This window comes from Pongo abelii, chromosome 19, assembly GCF_028885655.2.
Source record: "Pongo abelii isolate AG06213 chromosome 19, NHGRI_mPonAbe1-v2.0_pri, whole genome shotgun sequence".
NCBI lineage: Eukaryota > Metazoa > Chordata > Mammalia > Primates > Hominidae > Pongo > Pongo abelii.
Window position 1 is genome coordinate 10,286,829 of NC_072004.2, and position 21,850 is coordinate 10,308,678.

General features: G+C 45.5%; 1 protein-coding gene across 4 annotated transcripts in view; it reads right to left on the reverse strand.

The window, feature by feature from the left end:
* The window catches only part of MYH13 (myosin heavy chain 13), a 72,079-nt gene that overhangs the window by 33,116 nt on the left and 17,113 nt on the right, over positions 1-21,850 (reverse strand). For 2 of the 4 annotated variants that reach the window (XM_024235576.3, XM_054537439.2), the window contains 10 exons: positions 20,953-21,016; positions 20,764-20,862; positions 20,548-20,651; positions 16,426-16,564; positions 12,217-12,335; positions 11,009-11,158; positions 10,744-10,914; positions 9,335-9,644; positions 5,862-5,935; positions 5,684-5,771 (listed from right to left, as the gene is read on the reverse strand). In XM_024235576.3, coding sequence (XP_024091344.2) covers positions 5,684-5,771; positions 5,862-5,935; positions 9,335-9,644; positions 10,744-10,914; positions 11,009-11,158; positions 12,217-12,335; positions 16,426-16,564; positions 20,548-20,651; positions 20,764-20,862; positions 20,953-21,016 — 1,318 coding nt within the window. Of the gene's footprint in view, positions 1-5,683; positions 5,772-5,861; positions 5,936-6,381; positions 6,388-9,334; positions 9,645-10,743; positions 10,915-11,008; positions 11,159-12,216; positions 12,336-16,425; positions 16,565-20,547; positions 20,652-20,763; positions 20,863-20,952; positions 21,017-21,850 lie in introns of all 4 variants that reach the window. The other 2 variants (XM_054537441.2, XM_054537440.2) reach the window with 2 other exon arrangements.

Here is a 21,850-nt window from a genome sequence, read left to right on the forward strand (position 1 = left end):
CATGTAAATGTAAACATTTCATGTAACGGTGGCCACCCTGTTGAACAGTGCAGACATGGGGCATTTAATCATTTCTGAAAGTCCTATCAGGTGGTGATTCTCTAGAGAAAACATGGTTAAGAGCAAGGAGAAAATGTCTCAGACATTCAGAGAACTGGCCAGGTGCAGTGGCTCACGCCTGTAATCCCAGCACTTGGGAGGCCGCAGTGGGCGGATCACCTGAGGTCAGGAGTTCGAGACCAGCCTGGCCAACATGGTGAAACTCCATCTCTACTAAAAATACAAAAATTAGCCGGGCGTGGTGGCAGGTGCCTGTAGTCTCAGCTACTTGGGAGGCTGAGTCAAGAGAATTGCTTGAACCCGGGAGGCAGAGGTTGCAGTGAGCCGAGATTGTGCCACTGCACTCCAACCCAGGTGACAGAGCAAGACTCAGTCTCAAACAAATAAATAAATAAATACAATAATTAAAAAATTCATAGAACCACCGATGTGGAGAGAACCTTAGAAATGGTCTAATTCGACTCCCATGAGCTCTCAGATGATGATTCTGAGTGGTTAAGATCCCAGCTGTGCCGTTTACTAGCTTCGCGGACTTGGCCTGTCTCTGTCTCAATTTCTTTATTCGTAAAATAAGGATAATAATGTAGGTTGAGCATCCCAAATCAGAAAACTCAAAACCTGAAAACTTTTGAGCTCCAACCTGATGCCACAAGTGGAGAATTCCACAACTGACCTCATGAGGCAGGTCGCAGCCAAAACTGTTTCACATACAAAATTATTTAAAATATTGTATAAAATTACCTTAGGGCTATGTGTATAAGACCCATATGAAACAGATGAATTTTGTGTTTAGACTTGGTCCCATCCACAAGATATCTCATTAGGCACATACAAATATTCCAATATCCACAGAAATTTAAAATTCACAACACTCGTGGTCCCAAGCATTTCAGATAAAGGGATATTCAACCTGTAGTATCTGCTTCATCAGGCGGTTGAGGATTACATGAGTTAAGATGAGTACAGGCTGGGTGCAGTGGCTCACGCCTGTAATCCCAGCACTTTGGGAGGCCAAGGTGGGCGGATCGCCTGAGGTCAGGAGTTCGAGACCACCCTGGCCAACATGGTGAAACCTCGTCTCTACTAAAAATACAAAAACTTAGCTGGGTGTGGTGGTGCATCCCTGTAATCCCAGCTACTCGGGAAGCTGAGGCAGGAGGATTGCTTAAACTGGGGAGGCAGAGGTTGCAGTTAGCTGAGACGGCGCCACTGCACTCCAGCCTGAGCGACAGAGTGAGACCCTGTCTTAAAAAAAAAAAAAAAAAAGAGAGAGAAAAAAGATGAGTACAAAGGTTAAAATGATGAAAGCAGGCATGATTAACACTTGCTTTAACCATGTGGCTGAGGCCTCTTTCTTCTTAAGTGCCAGGAGCAGAAAGAAAACGGCATAGTTACAAGAGAATTGAAGCTTCTAGAGCCAGAAGAAAGCTGAAAGGACCATCATTTTACGGTGGGGAGGCCAGAGATGCCACCCTGCTTGCCAGGCTGTCCATCCTGTTAGGGGTCGTGTCCCACTAGGACTGGGAGATCTTTTCTAATTCCCGCAGAGGCATCCTATGGGGTGGCAGGGCCCTGGGGGAGACTGAGGCCCAGAGAGGTGAAGGGCTTTGCAAGGCTGTAGCAGAGCAGAGACGGCACTCTCCTCTCTCACAGGGCCCCTCTGGTTTATGCAGATTCAGAATCCTGAGCTGAGTTCTCTTAGGGCTTGCTTTGTTTTTCCTTAAACCCGGCCTGAGATGTTTTCTATCAGGTCCATATAAAGGGCCTCCTTTGCTTTTGTACCAACGCGTAAAACTTCTAAAAATTTCCCTGAGCTATTCTGTCATCCTTCTGCTCCAGCTGCTGAAGGGTTTTTCCTCTTTATTTCTCCAAGTGTATTGCTTCCATCCCACTCCTTTCTCCAGCCATCTTGGCCTCCGTGGGCAGTGGTATTAGCCATGCTTTTGAAATATGCTGTATCTTATTATGCTCCGGCATCATGGGGCCTTGCTGGCTCAGGAGAGACTGCCCTTCCCGGGGCTAGCTATTCCAGGAGATGGCAAGAAAGTCTCCTGCAAGCACATCGTTCACATGCAAACCAGCCATCCAAAGCCCTTAACCCCCTACCCCTACCTTTATCAGGCTCTCACAGGGCTCTTACACTCTGGGCCAATATTTCCCTGTCCTGGTCACCTCAGGGCCCTGGGTACCGGCCAACTTGAGAAAGTCCCTACATTTTGAAGCCTGCTGAAACCATTCAAACTTGTCAATGCTGAACCTGCTTGGCCTGTTCATGCTGCCTCGCCCGCTCCATCCCATGGGAACGAACCTCGAGGCTCTGGCCTGTGATTTCTCCTTACTCCCCCACCCCCAAACCTAGCCCTGCTGCTTCCCCTCGTGGCCCTCTGTGGCAGGCCCCCTCCTCTTGAGCACTGTGTCTTTTTTTTTTTTTTTTTTTTGAGACGGAGTCTCCGTCTGTCACTGAGGCTGGAGTGCAGTGGTGCAATCTCGGCTCACTGCACCCGCCGCCTCCCGGGTACAAGCAATTCTGCTTCAGCCTCCCAAGTAGCTGGGATTACAGGCATGCGCCACCACGCCAGGCTAATTTTTGTATTTTTAGTTGAGACAGGGTTTCACCATGTTAGGCTGGTCTCAAACTCCTGACCTCAGGTGATCCACCCACCTCAGCCTCCCAAAGTGTTGGGATTACAGACATGAGCCACCATGCCCGGCCGTGACTGTCTTTTTAATAGTAACCATCTTCTAGTCTGTTGGCCTCACCATCCCTTAACAATAATAAAACCTACATTTAAAAACAGCAGCAAGCCAGCTTTTGGTGAGTCAGCAGCACAGACTCAGCAGGCTCCAGGTTTGCTGCAAGAGGAGAATGAGAGGAGTAGAGGTTGGAGCCTGCTCCTGAGGGGCCCTTGTTCAGCAGGCGAGCAGAGGACCTGTGCCCGTGAAGCCCCAGAGGATTCGGGAGAACAACTAGCAAGCCCCTTATGTGCCTGTGGGTGGGGAGGGACTTGAGATTTGATCATGGATCGTGACTCCCAGCCCCTGCTCTAGGTGCCCTGGGGTGAGGCATGGAAATCTCCATAGTCTCTGGTCTTCTAGAAAATAAAGAGGGTACACTATGTGCTTTCTAAGGTGTCACCAGGCTTCTGTATCAGTGTTGGGCTATTCCCAGAAATTGACATGAAAACAGAGAGGTAGGTGCCAGAGCTAAGGAGAAGCAAACGCAACAGGAAAGGACAGACATTTCAGCAACATTTACCTTCCCAAAGAAAATGTAGGGCAGGGCGCAGTGGCTCACGCCTGTAATCCCAGCACTTTGGGAGGCTGAGGCGGGCATATCACGAGGTCAGGAGATCGAGACCATCCTGGCCAACATGGTGAAACCCTGTCTCTACTAAAAATACAAAAATTAGCTGGGCATGGTGCTGTGTGCCTGTAGTCCCAGCTACTCGGGAGGCTGAGGCAGGAGAATAGCTTGAACCAGGGAGTTGGAGTTTGCAGTGAGCCGAGATCATGCCACTACACTCCAGCCTGGTGACAGAGTGAGACTCTGTCTCAAAGAAAAAAAAAAAGTAAGCGAGTGGATTACCAAAAGCATTCCTCCCAGAAGCACAGTTTGAAGCTATCCCCCGACACCTTGCAGGCCATCTGCTTAGAGAGGAGTCAGGCCACAAGCATATTTGATTTATGCAAGCATGTACTCAACGACGACAGTAACAGAAATGGATTTTTTCCAAGACCTACATACAAGCCAATTATTTCATGTGATTCTTAACCAAAGAAACCACTCTTCCCAACACTGGAGAAGCCGGCTCACTGGTCAGGAGGCTGCAGGATGCCCCAGATAATGCATATCACAATGATGTAGTTGGTTATTGCCTTTGACTTAGACTTTAGAACCTAACTTTCATGGAAGATGCAGTTTCACTAACTATAACACACCTGGCTATTGGGGATTTAAAGTTTCTAGTTCTGAGTGATAATAATAATAATAATAATTAGCTTCCAACATTTGCTGGGTGTTCACAATGTGCTCAGCCCTGTTGTAAATGCTTGACTTGCACTTACTCATTGAACCCTCACGACAACCCTCTAAGGTGGGTTAAATGAGCTAATATTTGCAAAGTGAGTAACCACTTTATGAGTGCTTATTAAAGAAGTAAATAATAGATTAAAATGCCACTTTTATCCTTGTTTTTTCTTTTTTTTTTTTTTTTTGAGACAGAGTTTCTCTCTGTCGCCCAGGCTGGAATGCAGTGGCGCGATCTCGGCTCACTGCAAGCTCCGTCTCCCGGGTTCACGCCATTCTCCTGCCTCAGCCTCCCGAGTAGCTGGGACTACAGGCGGCTGCCACCACGCCCAGCTAATTTTTTTGTATTTTTAGTAGAGACGGCGTTTCACCATGTTAGCCAGGATGGTCTCGATCTCCTGACCTCGTGATCCACCCGCCTCGGCCTCCCAAAGTGCTGGGATCATAGGCGTGAGCCACCGTGCCCGGCCTATCCTTGTTTTATGGACAAGAAAGCTGAGGCAGAAAGTGCTCAAATACTCTGCTTAGGATCACGTGGTAATAGGTGAACTGTTTTGTTTTTCTTTCCCCCCGACAACCTATACCTCTGTTCACTCGTAATGTTGCAGACGCAGGATGTTTAATCCTGAGCTGGGAGGCCCGTGTTGGGCATAGAACAGCTCAGCTGGTGAGTGAGCTACCCCATAGCCACAGCTCCATGTGACAGTTTGTTTTCCTTTTTGTGACAAATGACACTGAAAAAGCTAGACTCCAAGAATATTTGCAAATCAGGATGAAGTGACAGTTAAAGAAGTCCTCCATTGCACAGGGTTCTGTATTTATATATAGTCTCTGATTCTCAGTTTTCTCATTTATAAACTGGAGATCAATACGCGTATCTTGCAGAGAACTGTTGCAAGGATTCGAGATAAATATAACAAAGTGATTGACATGCAGTATGGCCTCAAACAGTTGTTATTGATGCTATTTTGATTATGGGATATCTAAGATGGTTCTTTGCCAAATGTAGTGGTATTTAACTTTGGGGTAAACAGAGCCTTTATCTTATGAAAGCTCTGGATCTGATGTGCCTATGTACATACACACAATATTTTGAATATGATTTCATAGTAGGGGTGCCAGGCAAGATACAGATGTCCCCGTTGAATGTGAATTTCAGATAAACAATGCATACTTTTTTAGAGGAAGTATATTCCAAATATTGCATATGTCACACTTATACTAAGACATTTTTCATTGTTTAACTGAAATTGAAATTTAATAACATTTAATATGGCATTTTGTTTTTAGCATTTTTGTGGTTACATAATAGTTGAACATATTTATGGGGTACACATGATATTTTGATACCAGCGTGAAATGTGCAAAGATCATATCTGCATAATTAGAATATCTGTCACCTCAAACATTTATCATTTCTTTGTGTTGGGTACATCTGGTATTTTTATCTGCTAAATCTGGCAACCCTATTTCAGAGACTACTTTCAGAAGTGATACAGACCATCACTCTTTCCAAACGCACACCCACAGAATTTTGCATTTATCTCAGGGCGTCCTGTTCTGTTCAAATACTTGGCAAGATCTGCTGGTACTCACCAGGAGTCTTGGTCTCATTGGGAATCAGACATCGTACAAAGTGAGGGTGGGTGCTCCTTAAGTTAGTCATCAATTTGTTTAAATTTTCCTGGGACATAAACCAAAACAAGCACATTTAGCAAATACCATTTCACTGGGCAGAAAAACAACCGAATGTGGAAGCTGCCAAAACACCAACCCTGAACACGGCCGACACGGTCTGGAAAGAGGAGCCCTTCTTCTTCCCGCCCTTCTTGCTTCCTCCGGAGTCGCCTGGAGACAGACACAGAAGGGCATGCCAGATGCATCCCAGAGGACCCAGCAGTGGGCTTCCTGAACCACCACTTCCCCGCCCTGAGTTCTGGTTTCCTTTTGACATAAGAGACCTGAGGTTTTGTTTGTTTGTTTTAGATGGAGTGTTGCTCTGTTGTCCAGGCTGGAGTGCAATGGCACCATCTCAACTCACTGCAACCTCCACTTCCCAGGTTCAAGCCATTCTCTTGCCTCAGCCTCCCAAGTAGCTGAGACTACAGGCGTGTGCTACCATGCCTGGCTAATTTTTGTATTTTTAGTAGAGATGAGGTTTCACCATGTTGGCCAGGCTGGTCTTGAACTCCTGACTTTGGCCTCCCAAAGTGCTGGGATTATAGGCGTGAGCCACCGTGCCTGGCCTGTTAGTTTATTTTTAAAATGCCCCCAAATTACCCAGGATTGAGAACCCTCAGCTTTATCATTGTGGGAATGGGGTGGGAGTGGGGTGTGGGTAGCATTTAACTGGGAGTATAACTTAAACTCTCAGTATAAAAGGGGAGTCCTTTTCTTTAGAAATCAGACCTGAAAGCAAACTGAATAATTCGCAAGATTGAAATGTCCCTCTTAATGTTTGTAGTTTCTTTCTTTTCTTTTCTTTTCTTTTTTTTTTCTGTTGTTGTTTGTTTGTTTTGAGATGGAATCTTGCTGCGACACCCAGGCTGGAGTGCAATGGCACAATCTCGGCTCACTGCAACCTTCGTTTCCCAGGTTCAAGCAACTCTTCTGCCTCAGCCTCCCAAGTATCTGGGACTACAGGCGAGCGTCACCATGCCTGGCTAATTTTTGTATTTTTAGTAGAGACGGGTTGCACCATATTGGCCAGGCTGGTCTTGAACTCCTGACTTCAAGTGATCCATCCACCTTGGCCTCTCAAAGTGCTGGGATTACAGACGTGAGCCACCATGTCTGGCAATGTTTGTAGTTTCTTTCATGAAGTTACCTCCTTTTATTCTTTAATCCCTGCTTATCTCTAAAGAGTAAGTAACTGAAAGTAATAAAATGGAATTTTCTCAACAATATTTTATAGGTTGATTTCTTTTTCTTTCCTAAAGGAAACAACCCAATTTGCCATCTTAATTTGGAGTCTACCTTTTCTGAATGACTCAGTTTTCTCTGATACTTAATCAAGATGCAGCCTTGGGGGAAAATGGCATGTCCCAGTCTCCCCCATCTTCCTTTCCCTTCACCCCACTTTGTCCCCGGGGTCTAGCATGACTGCGTGTTTGGATTGGGGAAGGGAAGGCAGGAAAGTCGCTTCCCCAAATCCGCATCCACACAGGGTCTTACGTTAGAGTTGATGTTATCTCTAGGCGAGGTTATACAATGTAGTTACAGAGACATTGTGATTAGATTCAAAGAAAATGATTTTCATCATTGAGGTTTACATGTGTGCCCGTTTCCCATTTATTACATTCCCTTGCCCAGAGGAATTAGGCTTTCATTTTTTAAAAATGATCTCATTATCTAATGAATAATTATATTTCATATATTTTATTAATTTATTAAATGTATGCATTTAAAATGGCATATAATGTTAAAACTGTATGTTGGCAACTATTTAAAAGTATATTTACTGGTAATCTTAAAAAGTGTTACTGGCTTGTGTTACTTATTTATTTATTTGAGATAGGGTCTCACTCTGTCATCCGGGCTGGAGTACAGTAGCCCAATCATGGCTCAGTGCAATCTCAGCCACCCAATCTCATGTGATCCTCCCAGCTCAGGCTCCCAAGTAGCTGGACTACAGGTGTGCACCACCACTTCTGGCTAATTATTTTATTTTATTTTATTTTATTTTAGAGACAGGATCTCTGTGTTGCCCACACTGATCTTGAACTCCTGGCCTCAAATGATCCTTCCGCCTCAGCGTCCCAAAGTGTTGGGATTACAGGTGTGAGCCAACACGCCTGGCCCCTGTGTAACCACTCTGGAAAGGAGTTCAGAAGTTACTGAAAACTTTGAACACAGTTATTATATGACCGAGCAACTCTACTCCTAGGTACTGTATATACCCAAAAGAATTGCAAATATATGGTCACATATAAACTTCTATACAAATGTTCATAGCAACATCATGCACAGTAGCCGAAAAGGTCATCGGCTGATGAATGTGCAGACGAAATGTGATATATTCATACAATGAATTATTATTTGTCCATAAGAAAGAACAAAGTCCTGATACATGCTACAACAGTGACAGACCTTGAGAACAGTAACCTGAGGGAAAGAAGCCAGATGCAAAAGAGCATCCAGTATATAATTTCATTTACATGCCTATGTAGATAGGCAAATCTACAGGGACAGAAAGTTGATGAGTGGTTGCCAGAGGCTAGGGATAGAAATCTGCTCATGGGGACAGGCATGGTGGCTCATGCCTATAATCCCAGCACTTTGGGAGGCCGAGGCGGGCGGATCACAGGGTCAGGAGATCGAGACCATCCCGGCCAACATGATGAAACCCTGTCTCTACTAAAAATACAAAAAATTAGCCGGGCGTGGTGGTGCACACCTGTAGTCCCAGCTACTTGGGAGGCTGAGGCAGGGGAATCACTTGAACCTGGGAGGCGGAGGTTGCAGTGAGCCGAGATCGCACCACTGCACTCCAGCCTGGAGACAGAGCAAGACTCTGTCTCAAAAAAAAAAAAAAAAAAAACAAAAAAAAAACAAATTTGCTCATGGGTTACAGGGGTGTGAAAAATGTCCTCAAATTCCACAGTGGTGATGGTCACACAACATTGTGAATATCCTAAAAACCACTACTTTTTTTTTTTTTAAATAGATAGAGTCTCACTCTGTCACCCAGGCTGGAGGGCAGTGATGCAAACTCCATTCACTGTAACCTCTGCTTCCTAGGTTAAAGCAATTCTCCAGCCTCAGCCTCCTGAGTATCTGGGACTACAGGTGTGTGCCACCACACTCGGCTAATTTTTGTATTTTTAGTAGAGACGGGGTTTCACCATGTTGGCCAGGCTGGTCTCAAACTCCTGACCTCAAGTGATCGGCCCCCACCTTGGCCTCCCAAAGAGCTGGGATTACAGGCATGAGCCACCATGCCTGGCCAAAACCACTAAATAGATTTAAGGGTGAATTTTACCATACGTGAATTATACCTCAATAGAAAACTATTAAACAATGTGATGTTGACTATCTTGGCCACTGAGAGGTCCTGTTTACCTCCATAGAGCTCAATCTCTTACGGAAGAGGAAGAATAAGAGCAGGAGGAAGAAAAATGGAGTTGCAAGAGAAACATCATACTCAGCTGAAGCTCATGTCTGATTACTGGTTCTTCACAAGCAGCTCTGGGTTAGGAGTCATTACACAGAACGTCCCACAGAGGGAAAGAAATGATAGAATTTTACCTGTCTCTGCACCAGCATAGTTGGAAAAAAGGAAGGAGAGAAGCTTCAGCGAAGACTTCTGGTACAGCCCCACCACAGTCTCGTTCAGGGGGTCCTTGTTCTTGTCGAGCCAGCCAGCGATGTTGTAGTCCACGGTGCCGGCATAGTGCACCAGCGAGAAGTGAGCCTCAGCCTTGCCTTTGGCAGGCTTGGGCTTCTGGAAGTTGTTGGATTTTCCAAGATGCTGGTCATACAGCTTGTTCTTGAAGGAGGTGTCTGTTGCCTTGGGGAACATGCACTCCTCTTCCAGGATGGAGAAGATGCCCATAGGCTGGAAAGAGGATAACAGAGTCTACACCTCCACATATAATAGTGCATACCCCTGCTGCATGGTCTGGAGAAGCCAAAAAAGCTTCTTTGGTGCTTTCACTCTGGTACCAGGAACACTGGCATGTACGCTCGGTGAGAGCAAGACTCTTGGTCTGTTTGGGGGATGACCAGAAAGTGCTAGGCATAGAGTATGTGCTTAATTAATATTTGCTGAACAAAAGAATATAGGATAAAATTATGTGTGTATAAATGTAGCATACTTTTTTCAATAGGTGTACAAAAAAAGTAAAGTTTCATATATAGCCGTAAAGTAATGTAATATTTTGAACAATAATGTCTCAATTTCTCAGTAGCCACCTTAGGAAGATATACTCATTCCAACATGAGCAGTGCTCAAATGTTACGGGAATTCCTTTTTAAAAAGTTAATGTCGGCCAGGCGTGGTGGCTCACGTCTGTAATCCCAGTACTTTGGGAGGCTGAGGTGGGCGGATCACAAGGTCAGGAGTTTGAGACCAGCCTGGCCAACATGGTGAAACCTGGACTCTACAAAAAAAAAAAAAAAAAAAAAAAAAAAAATTATCCAGGCGTGGTGGCGGGCACCTGTAGTCCCAACTATTCAGGAGGTGGAGGCAGGAGGATCGCTTGAACCCAGGAGGTGGAGGTTGCAGTGAGGTGAAACTGCGCCACTGCACTCCAGCCTGGGTGACAGAGCAAGACTCCGTCTCAAAAAAAAAAAAAAAAAAGTTAATGTCCATTCCTGTTTTCGTATTAACATCCCTCCAAGAGCCACACTGCTCCATGGTTCTGCCTCCTTGGGTCTTTGGGTAAGTCAAATAGGTAAGAAATACCACAGTCCTTACTGGGGTTCCATCACATTCTTGGAGATAACTGAGCCCTTGGATTTTAATGACCCATAAACCTCTTTAAGTGTCAGAACAGATTTAGGACATTCATTCTCTTTGCAAAAAGGCATTCAGTTATCTATCTGAAGGCTTGCAGCCTGGGGGCTAGGGGCACCAATCTGTGAGCAGAAAAGAATCAGAGCAAGAAGGGGAGGGTCCCCAATAAGGAGGAGCTGTCCCAGGGAGCAGTATCTACCTTCTCGATGAGCTCGATGCAGGCAGCCAGGTCCATCCCGAAGTCAATGAACTCCCACTCGATGCCTTCCTTCTTGTACTCGTCCTGCTCCAGCACGAACATGTGGTGGTTGAAAAACTGTTGCAGTTTCTCATTGGTGAAGTTGATGCACAGCTGCTCCAGGCTGTTGAACTGGGTGATTCAAATACCGAAGAATTTGAGTGAGCTTGGACAATACATTGGAGATTCAGCAAAGCAGACAAGAAAGTAGAAGGTCACAACTCACATCAAAGATCTCAAAGCCAGCAATGTCCAAGACCCCAATGAAGTACTGCCTGGGCTGCTTGGTGTCCAGCTGCTGGTTGATGCGGGTGACCATCCACAGGAACATCTTCTCGTAGACGGCTTTGGCCAGAGCACCCACCGAGTTGGTCACCTTGAAAAAGGATCACCCACTCAACCCTTGAGTTAGTGTTTCTATGGCTGCATTAAGTTGAAACATATGAAATTGACTTGAAAATCAAAAGCTATTGGCTAGGCGTGGTGGCTCACACCTGTAATCCCAGCACTTTGGGAGGCCAAGGCGGGCGGATCACGAGGTCAGGAGTTCAAGACCATCCTGGCCAACATGGTGAAACCCCGTCTCTACCAAAAATACAAAAATTAGCCAGGTGTGGTGGCGCGTGCCTGTAATCCCAGCTATTCGGGAGGCTGAGGCAGGAGAATCACTTGAACTTGGGAGGCGGAGGTTGCAGTGAGCCAAGATCATGCCACTGCACTCCAGCCTGGCGACATAGCGAGACTCTGTCTCAAAAAAAAAAAAAAAGAAAGAAAGAAAAGAAAAAAAGAAAATCAAAAGCAGTTGAATATTGGCGATTTCATATCATTCAATGTAATATTAAATATTTTATGAGGTGTTTGCCCAGCTCATGCTGTTCACCTTTGAGAACTATCTTATTTACAAAGATATTTTTCTAACAACATGGTTATAGCATTTGACTCCAGCCCCTGGCCACACTTAATTAGACCAGAGGTGAACACTTGATCCAGATTGGATTAATTGAGTATCTCTCCTAAGAATTTGGAATAGGGATCAAAAGACACTGGTCTCAGTCTCAGGGTGAGGCTGGAAACAGAGATATAAACTTGGGAGCTATGGGGTGGCCACGGGCAAGAGAGGTCCAGGAAACTTATCTGCCTAGCAAGGACACAACAGAGGAGAGACTCAACAGCCCATGAATCCCAGAGGAGCTGGAGGGAGGCTGCCTGGCTCCAGAGGGCTCTTCAATTTCTAATTCCAGGTCCTCATGGCATCCAATGGGCACTTGATGATTTGCATTCCTTCAGCTGCCTCTGAAGCCTAAAAATGAACTTCCTCTTAATGTGAAAGCTGATTTCGTGTGCATTTCTGATACCTGCAACTGAAGGAGCTTTAAGATAATGGCTCAAATAGCAAAAGATCTCAGTCAACTGGATTCAGAGCATCTCCATTACCTGCTGGACATTTTGCCCTTTAGTGACATATTCATTCCCAACCTTCACCCTTGGACAGCACAGGCCCTTCAGCATTTCTGCAGAATTCAGTCCCATCAGGTAGCCAGCTTTGTCAGCCACTGAAGGAAGAGAAAAAAATGGCATCATGCAAAAACAGTAGCTGCTAAAGTGTCCAGTCAGCCCCCGGCTTCTCCCAGAAGTGTTTTCTGTAATTTTCTTAAATGTTTTCATGTTGTCATATCTGTACCAGGTCTGGACTTGTTCACTGAAGCTTTAATCCCATATCCAGGGGCCCATGGTTCTCAGGAACTTCCAATTTGCCTCCTAGATGCGGTTTTAACAATAAGATACTCCGTGGCCAATTTTGACCTATATTTCGATTTCATAAAAAAATGTTAATTACAGGCCAGGCACGGTGGTTCACGCCTGTAATCCCAGCACTTTGGAAGGCTGAGGCGGGTGGATCACCTGAGGTCAGGAGTTTGAGACCAGCCTGGCCAACATGGCCCCATCTCTACTAAAAATACAAAAATTAGCCAGGCATTGTGGCAAGCGCCTGTAATCCCAGCTACTCGGGAGGCTGAGGAAGGAGAATCGCTTGAACCTAGGAGGCGGAGGTTGCAATGAGCCAACATCATGCCATTGAACTCCAGCCTGGGTAACAAGAGCAAGACTCCGACTCAAAAAAAAAAATTAATTACATAGTTATGTTGGAGTCTGACAATACATTAAAATGTTATATGAGTAAAGGAGCCACCATTTGGACAGTTGACAATATACATGAGGCACCTTCCTAATTTAAGCAAAGTACCATGCTTATAGTTGGAAGAGAAGTACAAAAGTTGACCCTGCCTTTAAATGTTTGGAGATGGTCAAAAGCAGTAAACTTTTGGCTGTTTCCTACAGTTCATGGGTTATATGTTTTCATATACTTCAGCAGACGTTCATTGACTTTGAGAAGGACCTGGTGGCCTGTATTGAGCTCATCAAAAAGGCAGAGAAATGCTGCTCCCCAGGGACTTTTTTTTTTTTTTTTTGGAGACGGAGTTTCACAATGTTGTCCAGGCTGGACTGCAGTGGCGCGATCTCAGCTCACTGCAAGCTCCGCCTCCCGGGTTCATGCCATTCTCCTGCCTCACCTCCCGAGTAGCTGGGATTACAGGCGCCCGCCACCACGCCTGGCCAATTTTTTGTATTTTAGTAGAGACGAGGTTTCACCATGTTGGCCAGGACGGTCTTGATCTCCTGACCTTGTGATCTGCCCACCTCCCAAAGTGCTGGGATTACAAGTGTGAGCCACCATGCCCAGCCCCCAGGGACAACTTCTTGGTTGGGACCCTTGCCTCGTTGCTGGGTGGGGAGATGAGTTAATAAAAATCTAGGGCAGTCTATGTTAAGTACTTAATCAGAGGCCAGATGCATGCTTTACTCTCTCCTCGAATTATCTCCTTTTCTTGCTTTGCCCATTCAGGTGGATGGTACCATTATTCTTCTTGTCATTTAAACTTGAAAGGGGTGATACATCCTTCTCTCTCTTGCCCCTGACATTCCTTTGTTCAGGCAGGCACCAAGTCCTGCTCATTTCACTCTCAAAATGCCTGGCCTCTCCATTGCTTCCAGCAGTTATAGTGGCAAAGAGCGTGGGCTCTAGAGTCAGATTGCCTAGGTTTAGATTTTGGTTTTGCTTCTTTGTGCCTCAGTTTTGCCATCTGTAAAATGGGAGACAGTGACCGTACCCATGTTATAGGGTTGTCATGAAGCATGCCTGGTGACTAGTGAGCACCCAGCAAATATTAACTTGGGTTGGTATCGTCATTGATATCATTGGAGCTCAGGCCTTGATTATAGCCCTCCACTTTCTGCTCCTAAGCACTGCACACACACAGCTGCTAGGGCTGAAAGAGGGCCTGGGACCCTACTGAGGTATATCAATATGTGTATCAATGCACTGTTGCTGAGGAGCCTGATACTTTTTTTTTTTTTTCAAGTTTTCCCACTCTTGGTGAGCCTGGCTGCTGACAGATTAATTTCAGGTTGTCTGCATGTACTTCCCCTGCTACTTGAACAGCAGCTTCCGTGGCCTGCCATACACTCTAAATCATTAATCCTGACACTCAAGACCTTCCCAAAGTGATGGCAAAATTGTTACTTTAAAATTCTCTTTTTCTTGAGATGGAGTCTTGCTCTGTTGCCCAGGCTGGAGTGCAGTGGCACGATCTTGGCTCACTGCAAGCTCTGCTTCCTGGGCTCAAGCGATTCTCCTGCCTCAGCCTCTTGTATAGCTGGGATTGCAGGTGGGCGCCACCACACCTGGCTAATTTTGGTATTTTTAGTAGAGACGGGGTTTTGCCATGTTGGCCAGGCTGGTCTTGAGCTCTTGACCTCAGGTGATCTGCCCCCATTCCTTCCTTCCTTCCTTCCTTCATTCCTTCTTCCTTTCTTTTCTTTCTTTCTTGATGGAGTTTCACTCTTCTCACCCAGGCTGCAGTGCAATGCCACGATCTTGGCTCACTGCAACCTCCGCCTCATGGGTTCAAGTGATTCTCCTGCCTCAGTTTCCCGAGTAGCTGGGACTATAGGCGGGCACCATTATGCCCAGCCAATTTGTATTTTTAGTAGAGAAGGGGTTTTACCATGTTGGCCAGGCTGGTCTTGACCTCTAACCTCAGATGATCCACCCACCTCGGCCTCCCAAAGTGCTGGGATTACAGGCGGGAGCTGCCGTGCCTGGCCTGCTCATGACGTTTCTTCTGCTTGAACTGATCTCTCCCCCAATTTTTCAGAATCCTACTCATCCCTCAAAGTCCAAGTCAGTGCCCCTTCTATCAGGAAGCCTTCCCTGATTGCCCCAGTCAGAAGTGTTTCCTGTGTGAAGACTTGGAGTCCCCTCCACTGTGATGGGCAGGATTCTAGGATGGCACCCAAGGTGTGCTCCCTGGTGTACATGCCTTGTATAATCTCCTTTACTTGAGTGCAGCGGAACCTGTACAACTCCCATGATGCAGTGACCAAGCAGTTGACTTTAAGTTAACAAAAGGGGAGAATTAACCCAGGCAGGCCCAGGATAGGAGGCTGTAAGCATTTATGGGACACTGATAAGGTTATGTAGATTTTTCCACCCTTTCATTTATGGCTGCACTTCCTTTTTATTACTTGAGAATTTAAAGCGCACTGCTTCACACACTGTGGGGCTGTAATCAAAAGGCAGAATTATCAAGAACGATCCGTGTTGCCAGGCTTTAATTCAAGGAACTTGTAAGAAGCATCGTGAGAGCTAAGAAGTCTAATGAGCAGGACGTATGGGCGGGAGTCAGTCACTGCTCAGCCCTTCCTGCTGCCCTGTGCTCTAGTTCCAGGCCTCTTAGGGATGAGGCAGAGGGTGGCGGTAGGATCAGCCAGGTGAGAGTTATGGGGAGGAAGAACCGTTCACCATTCTTGGTTCAGGGTCAAGTTCAACAGATGCTGGGGTGGAGATGATGGGAGGAACAAAACTTGGCTCCCGCTTTGCCAAAGGCCTCATTTTAGGCCTGAGTGATTAAGACTGCATTCTGGTGGCGAGAAAGAGAAGTTCACCTAACAATATTGTCTCATAAAAGTCCACCTTAAAAAAAACAGGCACATCACGCCTGTAATCCCAGCACTTTGGGAGGCCAAGGTGGGCAGATCACGAGGTCAGGAGATCGAGACCATCCTGGCTAGCACGGTGAAACCCCGTCTCCACTAAAAATACAAAATATTAGCCGGGCGTGGTGGCGGGCGCCTGTGGTCCCAGCTGCTCGGGAGGCTGAGGCAGGAGAATGGCGTGAACCCGGAAGGCGGAGCTTGCAGTGAGCGGAGATCGCGCCACTGCACTCCAGCCTAAGCGACAGAGCGAGACTCCATCTCAAAAAAAACAAAACAAACAAACAAAAACAAAACAAAACAAAAAGTAAACAGGCACATTTAGATGGTGAAAGATAGTGGAGAGGGTGGTGATTATTCATTTACAAGAATGATGCTTTTTGTTTTTCAAGGATTCACCACTCTAGGAGTCCTTGACTTAGTGAGCGGACTTCCTAGTGTGTGCTACAATGAGTTTCAGGAAACCCAGATTTGATTTATGCAGTTTTGGAAGAACAGTTCTTAGATAAATGCAGTTTATGTCACGTGGCCTCGCCCACACACGAACACAGCTGGACCCAATCGCATCCCTTTCCCAGATGAAGTTACCTTCGGTGCCGTCCGGCTCCGCCTGCTCCTCACGCTGCTTCTGCTTGAACTTCATGTTCCCATAATGCATCACGGCTCCTGTCAGTTTGTAGATCCCAACTTTCTCCTCTGAGCTGAAGCCCAGGATGTCAATGGCATTCTGGAAAGAAAAAAAGGACAACTGTCCTAGTAGGACTCAGGGATCCATATGCAACCTTTTCTTGGTAAAGACCTTACCTCTTTTTTGTATAGCATGTGAGACAGCATTTGTCCAAATAAGTGGATGACAGGTGGGGTGTGGTAAATTAGAAACCATTTGTATCACGTTTGTGTGGGTGGGTGGAGACTATGGGAAAAAGATGTGAATTGTCTGTTTTCTTCTATCAAGTAAGAACTGATTACTGCCGGGCGCGGTGGCTCACGCCTGTAATCCCAGCACTTTGAGAGGCCAAGGCAGGCAGATTACGAGGTCAGCAGTTTGAGACCATCCTGGCCAACATGGTGAAACTCCATCTCTACTAAAAATACAAAAAATTAGCCAGGCATGGTGGCCGGCGCCTGTAGTCCCAGCTACTCAGGAGGCTGAGGCAGGAGAATCACTTGAACCTGGGAGGCAGAGGTTGGAGTGAGCCAAGATTGCACCATTGCACTCCAGCCTGGGAGACAGAGCGAGACTCCATCTCAAAAAAAAAAAAAAAAAAAAAAAAAAAAAATAGAACTGATTATGATCTTTTCCCACTGTACATAGATTTGGGGGGGCAGTTTTCTGGATGAGGCGATTGGGAACCATTGTATGATACTGAGAGCTGGGAATGTCATGGGGAGTGACTGGGAAATAATGTTTAATGGTTTAAGAGTTTGGCATTGTAATCCAGGAATTCTAGCATTGTTCTGACTCAAGACAATATGCATTATGGAATATTAGATCTGGAAGAGAAGATCATCAAAGATGGTATCATCATTCACCAAATGAGAAAGGGGCAAGTTTTGCAGAGCTCTTTCTATGTGCTAGACATTGGGTAGGCATCATCTGTATGTTATTAAATCCCCATGAAGCCCCTTTAGCTGTACAGGTTTTTCCAAATTTCTGGATGAAGAATTGAGGGTCTAGTTGGTAAGTAGCCTGTCATACAGGGAGGGTGTGATAAGACTGGGACTGGAGTTAGGTCTCGATCCCTTCAAAACCTAGGGTCATTGCTAGTTTGGTTTTATAATCACGTTGCCTGTCTGCCACCACAAAGGTTTCAACAAAAAGAAATCCTTCTCTGGGATACACATATTGATTATGCAGTAGGGTTTGCAGCCTGAGTCTGTAGAGTGTCCATTGGTAGGATTGAAACATGTTTGGACGTGTTTGGTGAGCAGGTAGGATAGACCCAGTAGGCCAACACCAGCAGGATGATATTGGAGAGTCAGGCATTCTTGGAGTGGCACCCCCTTTAGTGAAGAATGAGCCTATGCCAGGAGCTGGGATATATGGGGATGAGAGATTCCGAGGCCATGATGGCCATCCCTTGAATCCATATCCCATTTCAGGGATGCATATTTCTGTCCTAGGGAGGGGTCATTGTAGGTTAAAAGAGAAATAACTCTTTCAAAAACACTGAAAGGAGCGGGTGAAAGCGTCACTGCCTGGGGACCCTTTTGGAGAATGTCATCTCCAAAGGGGTGCAGGTGGAACCTGGGTATATGATGGGATGTCACTCCCATTATGAGGTTACCAATCAGTCGACTTTGAGTTAATAAAAAGGGAGACTATACCAGGCAGGCTATAAAAGCTCCGTGAGGCCAGGCGCGGTAGCTCACATCTGTAATCCCAGCACTTTGGGAGGCCGAGGCGGGTGGATCACAAGGTCAGGAGTTCAAGATCAGCCTGGCCAACATGGCGAAACCCCTTCTCTACTAAAAATAGAAAAATTAACCGAGCGTGGTAACAGATGCCTGTCATCCCAGCTGCTTGGGAGGCTGAGGCAGAGAATTGCTTGAACCTGGGAGGCAGAAGTTGCAGTGAGCCGAGATCGCACCACTGCACTCCAGCCTGGGGACAGAGCGAGACTCCAACTCGGAAAAAAAAAAAAAAGAAAAAGAAAAAAAAGCTCCGTGAGAGGAAGTAGCAACAGCCGCATCTGGCAGAAGGCATCTCGGTGAGGACATGACTTAGGCATGGTGACTTTTAGAATTCCTTAGGTGGGCCTTTCTCAGGGGATAGGGGCCTTGTAGCAGTCATTAGCCTGGCCCTTTCTGTGCTTACAAGTTAGTGAAGACTGGGGAAACCTCATTAAAAATATATAACAACTTAAATTAAATTTGGTCTAAAACTGCCTCCATACATAGCAAACTATAACCTAAATTAGTATGTAAACAAACTGCAACCTAAGAGTATATTCTTGTAACAAATAGCTGTCTCAGCCAATCACAGCAGCTAAGCTTCAGCCAATCACAGCAGCTGAGCTTCAGCCAGTCACAGCAACTAAGTCTCAGCCAATCACAGCAGCTGAGCTTCAGCCAATCACAGGCTGCCAAACTGATGGGACATTGTCCATATAATGCAAATGCTTCATCACACCACCTGCAGATAAGGCAAAGGCAGACCTGTAACCAATCAAGCTGTTTCTGTATGTCACTTCCTTTTCCTGTCTGTAAATACTGCCTGCCATGTTGCTGGGTGGAGCTCTCTGAGCCTCTCCAGGTGCTGAGTGTGGTCCAACTCATGAATCGTTCTTTGCTCAAATAAACTCTGCTAAATTTAATTTGTCTAAAATTTTTCTTTTAACACTATTAGACCTAAGATAACAAGTTTATTTGATCATGAAAATGTTTCTATTTGTGTTAAAACAATTAGTATCAGCTGGAAATGTCACCAAATGAAGGCTAAGAAGCTGGTCATGGGGCAGTGTCTCTAGGATGATGGACAAGACTCCTTTTCTCAAGCTCTTGCAGCTTTTGTATGGGTGGAGCCAACAAGGGTGGAGATGAATTGCTCACAGACGGTATACTTTAATTAAAAATGTAAGTTCTGTAGTTAGGCAGACCTGTGTTTAAATACTCTGTCATTGGGCCTGGTGCAGTGGCTCATGCTTGTAATCCCAGCACTTTGGGAGACTGAGCTGGGTGGATCACCAGAGGTCAGGAGTTTGAGACCAGCCTGCCCAACATGGTGAAACCCGAATTCTACTAAAAATATACACACAAAAAATTAGCCAGTCATGGTGGTGCATGCCTTGTAGTTCCAGCTACTTGGGAGGCTGAGGCAAGAGAATCTCTTGAACCCAGGAGGCGGAGGTTGCAGTGAGTCGAGATCATGCCATTGCACTCCAGCCTGGGTGACAGAGCGAGACTCTGTCTGAAAAAAGAAAGAAGAGAAGAGAGCAGAAAGAAAGAAAGAAAGAAAGAGAGAGAAGGGAAGGAAGGAAGAAAGGAAGGAAGGAAGGAGAAAGACTCTGTCATCGACGGACTGTGTCTTCCAGAAAATTATATATATTTTAAGAATCAGCTTCCACATTTGTAAAATGGAGACAATAATGACATAATTTTGAGACTATAATGAGATAATGCAGGTAAAACCACTTATCTCAGTGCCTGGCACATGTAAGTGCTCAATATATTTGGTTATTATTGTTATTATGATTATTAACCCTACAGGTACTTCCCCAAAATAAACACCATAGGCCTGACAGGTGTACTGAGGAGCTGAGTGTCTAAGGTGAGCCTAAAGTGAAAGGCAGAAAGAAAAATGGAGAGGCTATTACAGAGTGGGGTTGGTTTTCTGCTTTATACTTTTTTATATTTTCTAAATTTTCTTGAAGAACCATGTAGATGGTTTTGCAACATGAAAACTTTCAACAAATGTTAGGTTACAGATCTTATAAATGCACAAATGCATTCCAGTTAAAATGTTAGAGAACAGAACTGAAGGCCTGCTTTGGTGAACCTTCTGGATTCCCATTTTGGAATGCTGTGAGGTGGAGCTGAGTAGGGAGGGGCCAATCTGTGCTAATTCTCTGAGCTCTTGATCTCTGAGATCTTGAGTCTAATCACTTAGTATCCCTGGATTTCAGCTTTCCCATTAGCTCACTAACATGTCTCTCAGTTCATAAACTCAATAATTCTGTGCATAAACAAACAAATAAATGGCATGCTTACATCTGTTGCCAGCAGTTCTTCACTGTCATCGATACTGGCCACCGTGACCTCTCCTTGGCTCACAAAGGGGAAGTCGAAGGGGTTGGTGGAGATCAGAAGCAGGTCTGTGAAACACAGATATCCCTTTAATAGCTTATGCGTAACTTACTCTGATTTTTCTTTTTTTTTCCCAATGTCACCGATTTGGAAGATAAGAAAGGTATTCCAAGAGCTTACCAATTAGTTCTGGCTTCTTGTTTGACATAATTTGGTAGAAAATATGATAGCTTCTCTCACTGGATAATTGAAACGTCACTCTGGATTTTTCTAACAGATCTAAGGTAACAAAAATAACGTGATTTCAGGCTCCCAGGAGATGCTTTTGTGGCCAAAACACCAACAGATTTATAGAGTGTCTGGACTCACAGGTTTCAATGTCTGCCGATGCCAGCTTTCCTGTGGCTCCAAAATGAATCCGAATGAACTTCCCCTGTCCAATAACAGGTGGACAAACGTTACAGTTATTTGATTTATATGGTTTTGTGGCTGGCCTTAGATAGATGCTGCCACAGATAAATTATAAATGCAAAAATGCTAGAGAACAGAACTGAAGGCCTGCTTTGGTGAACCTTCTGGATTCCCATTTTGGAATGCTGTGAGGAGGAGCTGAGTAGGGAGGGGCCAATCTATGCTGATTCTCTGAGCCCTTGATCTCTGAGATCTTGAGTCTAATCACTTAGTATCCCTGGATTTCAGTTTTCCCATTAGCTCACTAACATGTCTCTCAGTTCATAAACTCAATAATTCTGTGCATAAACAAACAAACAAATGGCATGCTTACATCTGTCGCCAACAATTCTTCACTGTCATTGACACTGGCCACCGTGACCTCTCCTTGGCTCAGAAGGAAGGGATGCCAGAACATGGGCACCTCTCCACCTGGTGCCCAGTGCTCCCAAGCTGGGTCAGCAAGGACTCAGGTAGCTCTACCCAAGCACCTGTCCCCGTTCCTACAACTCAGGGGATGCCTGCAGGCTCCTTCTCCAGCTCTCTTCTTGGGACTACTCCATTCTTGACTTCCTACCTGGTTTTCATCCTGTTCTCTTATACCTGGATTCTTAAATCTTCCTAACACCTTTTAATTGTAACTGGTTGGATTGTTCTGTCTGACTTTTTTTTTTTTTTTTTTTTTTTTTGCTTGTATTTTAATAGATGCTACTTCTGAGATTTCTTGCCTGAGTTTCACATATGGCTGACTACAGACAAATCTGGCTCACAGGCCCGGGCTCAGGCTCAGGCCTGGCTCCCTGGCTGCCAAAAGAAC